At 66.0% G+C, this 6089-nt stretch overlaps 1 protein-coding gene across 1 annotated transcript in view; it reads right to left on the bottom strand.

Moving 5' to 3' along the window:
* The window catches only part of NTRK1 (neurotrophic receptor tyrosine kinase 1), a 28996-nt gene extending 25815 nt beyond the window's left edge, over positions 1-3181 (bottom strand). Inside the window, exon 1 of the mRNA XM_065420077.1 lies at positions 2979-3181. Coding sequence (XP_065276149.1) covers positions 2979-3181 — 203 coding nt within the window. The remainder of the gene's footprint in view (positions 1-2978) is intronic.
* Positions 3182-6089: the final 2908 nt, after the last annotated feature.

A 6089-nucleotide genomic window follows, 5' to 3' on the forward strand; every position in this document is an offset into this window, starting at 1 on the left:
CACAGATAGGGTGACCAGATGTTCCGATTTTATTGGGACAGTCCTGATTTTTGGGTCTTTTTCGTATATAGGCTCCTATTACCCCTCACCCCCGTTCCGATTTTTCACATTTGCTGTCTGGTCACCCTAAGCACAGAGCTCAGCTGGGGTGGGGAGGGATGCTAAAACCGCCCAGGGGGATATGGATGCATTGGCCGAACGCCCATGGATGTGCACAAGCAGGGTGAATACCAGGGCCTGACTCCCAGCTGGGCCAGAGAACTGGAAACAAACCCACATGTTCTCCGTGCGCCACCGTGGAACAAACTTGTGTCCCAGCATCTCCCGGCCACAGTGAGTTTGGCGGGTCCTCCTCCAACTCCCCGCCCCAAAGCTGCCCTCTGGCCCCCGCCCGTCAGCACCCAATGCAGACGTTAACCCATTCACACCAGCAGCGCCCCCCCTCCAGCTAGGGTCAGCATCCTGCCCAATGTACAGACTGGGAAACTGAGGCAGGAGAAGGGCAGGACCTTCTGCAAGGCCCCACAGCGGCCAGGCTGCCAGCACCACCCGGCTCTTTTGACGCCTTGTTCTGGGCTTTAAGCACAAGGGAATTCTGCCTCCCGCCTCATCCCATGCTGCTCAGGACAAACTGAGAGCAGCCTCGGCAGAGCCACCGTGTAGACAGAGCACCGGGGCTGCCTGCCAGGCCCTGCGGCAAATGCCCAGCGTGGAAGGGTCTGGCCGCCCGGCTCCTCAGTGCACCAGGCTGGTCGGTGCTAAGGGGGTTTGGAGCGAGTAACAGTTGGCCCCAAAGCCAGGAATCCCGCCCAGATATAGCAGCAGGGGCCTAAAACAAGAGCTGCCCGGATCCTCAGCAGGTCGCAGGGACTGACCGTGGCTGGGGCCCTGGCCCCGCGACTCCCCTGGAGCAAGACCCATTTACACCCGATGGGGATCAGGCCTGGTGCCTCCTGTTCACGCAGGGACGGGGGGGGGCCCTCCCAGGAGCACAGCCCCCACCCTGCCATGGGGGGGGGGAAGCAGACACGGGGGAGGGAAGAGGATGTCAGGCCGTGCATGCTACAGCATCAGCCAGGGGTGGCAGGGGCGTATCACAGAGACAGTCGGTGTCTGGAGGCCACAGGATCACCCCAGCAGGGCAACCCTCCCCTCCCCCCATTCACAAGCAGGGACCAGAGGGGCGGGGAGGGAAGCGGCCCGAGATGACACAGCGAGGGAGGTTCAGAACCCAGGAGTCCTGCTGCCACGTCGTCTACACTAACCCCCAGCCCCCACTCCTTCCTCGCTCCAGGAATGGAGCCCAAGCCTCCCGACACCCTCCTGTGACTAGACCCTGCTCCCCTCCCAGAGCCAGGGACAGGACCCAGGAGTCCTGACTCCCAGCCCCCCCGACCCTAACCCGTTAGACCCTGCTCCCCTCCCAGAGCCAGGGACAGGACCCAGGAGTCCTGACTCCCAGACCCCCCGACCCTAACCCGCTAGACCCTGCTCCCCTCCCAGAGCCAGGGACAGGACCCAGGAGTCCTGACTCCCAGCCCCCCCGACCCTAACCCGCTAGACCCTGCTCCCCTCCCAGAGCCAGGGACAGGACCCAGGAGTCCTGACTCCCAGACCCCCCGACCCTAACCCGCTAGACCCTGCTCCCCTCCCAGAGCCAGGGACAGGACCCAGGAGTCCTGGCTCCCAGCCCCCCCAATCCACTAGACCCTGCCTAGTACAGCCAACACATTTCTCCCAGAGAGCAGCTTCTCCTCATGAGCCCCCCTGGAGGGAAATGGGAGTGGGGAGGGGACTTGCGAGCCCCCAATAGGGTGGGAAGTAGTTGGGGGCAACCGATAAGGTCCAGGGGGTGTCATGGAGAAGGGGGACCACGGGGATGGGACGATCCATATTGTAACAGCCGGACTAGCTGGGCAGAAACCAGCCCCATCCCGCGCTCCGGGGGCAGATCTAAACTCGAGAACACCCTGCTCCCCACTTCGAAATACCAGCGTCCAGCGCTCACCCTGTCCCCACCCAGCCCTCCGCCCCACACTCTGCTTGCCAAGGGCCCCAGCCGTCGCTGGCCACAAAGCACGGCCGGCCTGAGCCAGTGGCATTCCCGCACCCGAGGGAGGATCGGGCCCATGGCCCTTGGCTCAGACCCCCCCCCCCAAGCGAGCTGGGCAGGGATAGCCCGGTGCAAAGCCCACACTGGGCTCCTGTCCCCCCCAACGCCCTGCAAAGAGCACCTGGGGCCGGGGCAGGCCCCCTGCTTGCCAGCCTCTGCTTCTCCTTTCTGTATAGGGGGCAGCGTCACGCCCCCATCCCCACACCCACAGAGCGAGCCAGGGCATTGTCCTACCCACCCAGAGCTCTGCTGGCTCCACAGGCCCCCTCTGGGCTGTGCCAGGCTGTGGGGCTGTTCTAAATCCACCCTGCACGGGGGGCTGAGCCTGCTGGGGATGGGCAAGGGTGCAGCGAGGGGACCTGAGAAGGGGCGGGGCGGGCACAGGGGGCACACGGGGGTCTGTCGCCCGTCCATCCCAGCCTGGAGCCAGGGCATAGGACGGGTCCGTTCAAAACCCTGGGCACCCACTTATGGCCAGGTTGGGGGAGCCCTGGGGCTTGGATTGGGGGGTCTCCACCCTTTACATCTCTGAGTCTCCCCCACATAACACCCCCCCCAATGTCCCCTCTCCAAAAACATCCCTGCTCCCCCCACCCCGATCTCCTGGGTCCCTGACTCCGATACCCCCACCCCGCCCCTCCCCAATCCCCGACAGCCGCATGCCCCACGTCCACCTGCTACGGTGCCCCCCAGGAGTTATGGCTCCCCCACACCGGCCCCACCCCGGTGACTTGGGGGGCGCTGGCATCTTCCACCCCCCCCCCCTCCACCCAGTCACTGGGAGGCACTGCCAGCTCCTGCCCCCTCCCCACTGCGGTCATGGGGGGGGCGCTGCCAGGTCCCCCCCCCAGCCAGCCCCACTCACACTTCGGTGAAGTTCTCCGTCCCCACCAGCTCGCCCAGCCCGCGGACGCGGTTGGGCTCCAGGCACTGGAGCGAGGTGGCCCCGTAACACCTGCACGCCCCGGGGCAGGGGGCGGCCCAGCCGGGGGCCAGGAGCAGCCAGGCCAGCAGCAGCCAGGCGGGGCAGCAGCCCGGAGCCGGGGGCATCCTGCGGGCACCGGGCATCGCGCTCCGCACCTCGCCCGGCACCGGCTGGGAGCGTGTGTGCGGGGAGGCGCCCGGCTTAAAGGCAGAGGCAGGACCGGGCTGGGCGGGGCGGAGCCTGCGTCCCCCCAACACGCCCCCCCAGGGCCGCCCGGCGGTGAAGGCTGAGGGCTGGGGCTGGCCGGGGAGCCCGGCGCTGGCTCCAAACCCCCCGGGGGCGCAGCGGGGATGGAGCAGAAGAGACGGGATCGGCCAGGAGCCAGCGTCAACCAGCCCGATCTGCAACCCGGCCGGACAGCCAAGGGTGGGCTAGTAGGGGCTGCGGGTCGGGAGTGAGGGGCACCATCAGAGCTGGGGGGGCGGGGGGATCCCAGGGCTGGGATAGCAGGGGCTGTGGGTCAGGAGTGAGGGGCACTGGCAGAGCTGGGAGGGGCAGGGCTGGGATAGCAGGGGCTGTGGGTCAGCAGTGAGGGGCACTGGCAGAGCTGGGAGGGGCAGGGCTGGGATAGCAGGGGCTGTGGGTCAGCAGTGAGGGGCACTGGCAGAGCTGGGAGGGGCAGGGCTGGGATAGCAGGGGCTGTGGGTCGGGAGTGAGGGGCACCATCAGAGCTGGGGGGGGGGGATCCCAGGGCTGGGATAGCAGGGGCTGTGGGTCAGGAGTGAGGGGCACTGGCAGAGCTGGGAGGGGCAGGGCTGGGATAGCAGGGGCTGTGGGTCAGGAGTGAGGAGCACCATCAGAGCTGGGGGGGCAGGGCTGGGCTAAGAGGGGGCTGTGGGTCGGGAGTGATGGGCACTGGCAGAGCTGGGGGGGAGCCCATAGCTGCGATAGCTGGGGGTCTGGGTTGAGGGGCACTGTCAGAGCTGTGGAGAGGGGGAGCCCAGGAGGGGATAGCAGGGGGGAGGGGGCTGTGGATCAGTATTGAGGGGTATCAGCTGAGCTGGGGGGAGCCCAGGGCTGGAATAGTGGGGGGGGCTGCAGGTCAGGAGTGAGGGGCACTGGACGGCTAGGGAGGTAACCCTGGCTGGGCTAACAAGGGCTGTGGGTCAGGATTGAGGGGCACTGGCAGCGCTTGGGGGGAGCCCAGGTCTGGGCTAGCAGGAGAGGAGGCAGCGGGTCAGGACTGAGGGGTGTTGGCAGAGGGGGGTGGTAGCCTGGGGCTGGAATAGCAGGGGGCATCGGTGGTGCTGCGAGCGGAGCTCTGAACAGCGGTAGCAGGTGGTGCCATTAGCCGTGGGGCAGGCGGCTCCGGGGCTCAGGTTGGGTCCCCAGTTGCGTTGCAGCCAGGGGTGGGGCGGGGCAGGGCAGGGCAGGCTGGGATCTCTAGGAACCTGGCACACCGTGGGCGCGGGAGGCAACCCATGAGTCAGGTTCCGTGGAAGTCATCAGCTAACACAAGTGGGGTGCCTGCCCCGCCCCCAGAGACCCCCCTGCCCTCCTGGTGCTGGGGCGGGCTCAGCCCCTGGCCCTGGCCCTGCTCAGGGCCTGCCCTAGAGCCAGGGGGTCACGGGGGTCAGACGCCCCCCCCCCCCCCAGGGCCTTTCATCAGCTGACAGACAAGCCCCAGCTGGCAGCACCTCAGGCCTTAGAGATCAGTGACCCCAACACGGCCCATAATCCACCTGGCCCCCAGAGCAGGGGCTGCGACGGCACCGTGGGGCGGGTGGGGCTTAGTAGGGGGCGCTGTCCCCTCACCCCAACACATGGCCAACACTCCTCACCACATCACCCCCCCCTGCACACCCCCCATCACACCCCCACACAAAGGCGCTGGCGCCACCTCCCCCCCACACACACACTTCACACACGCTGGGCCGTGCCCGAGAACCCCTGGATGGAAAAGGTGTTTCTGCAAATTCCGCCCCTTGATCCCCAGCCCCCCGGGGGCGCTGGCAGCGAGCGATTTCTCCGGCACTGCCCTGCCCGCCTTCTTGGAAGCAGGAGCGGGAGGGAGTGGGAAGGGCCCGCCTGCGTCTTAGATCGTGTTATTGCCTGATAAAAAATGATGAATCCGTCGCGGAGGGAGAATTCCAGGAAAGCGCGGCCATTAATCAACAGCCCTGGCACGATTCGTCGGTGGATCTCAAAGTGCTTGACGAAGGGAGGTCGGTACCGTCATCCCCATTTTACGGATGGGGAAACTGAGGCACAGAGGTCACCCAGCAGGCCAGAGCTGGGAATAGAACGCAGGTCTCCCTGCTGCCAGACCACTGCTGTAGCCACTAGACAGCACCACCTCCCCTCGTACTGCCAGAGGCGTCATTCCCATGCGGCTTCATTCGTGCTTTGCCAGTGAGTGCTAAGTACATGGGGGGGTGGAGAGGGTCTGCCATGGGGCAGAGTTAAGGCCGTTAGGTCACCCAAACTGGGCGTTTCCTCCCTCAAAGCGGGTCTGGATTTGAGGGTTCCCCCATGTGGCCGCCCCCAAGGGTTCAAAGATCATGAGTCAGACCCCCCGCCCCCAGCCTTGTCATGGAAATGCCCAGCATTCCCCGGTGGGTTAAGCAGGCTCCCAGCCGCCCCATGGCAGCCCCAAACAGAGCCCGCATGGGAAGGGAGGCACTGCCTGCAGAACCACCGGTGCGTGGCTAAAGATGGGAAGGAGTCAGGGCTGTGCCCAGCTTGAGGAAAGCAGGGTGGTCTAGTGGGTACTGTCCTTTCCCACTGGGCAATGAGGTCCCAGCCCTCTGCTCCTGCCGGGCCATACGGGTTCATGGGTAATTTCTGGGTCACTGATCTCTAAGGGGATGAGATGCTGCCAGCTGGGACCTCCGCTGAGAGTCTGGGCCGCCCCAGCCCACGCAGCAGGGGCCTTGAGTGTGCTGAGCACGCCTCCTCACCCACCCCTGCCAATTATCGATCCGCTACTAAGCTTGGGAACCGGCTGCCTTCGCCCACCTGCGCTCGTGCCCTTCGAAACGTCAGACAACT

Source organism: Emys orbicularis, chromosome 20, assembly GCF_028017835.1.
Source record: "Emys orbicularis isolate rEmyOrb1 chromosome 20, rEmyOrb1.hap1, whole genome shotgun sequence".
Taxonomy (NCBI): Eukaryota; Metazoa; Chordata; order Testudines; family Emydidae; genus Emys; species Emys orbicularis.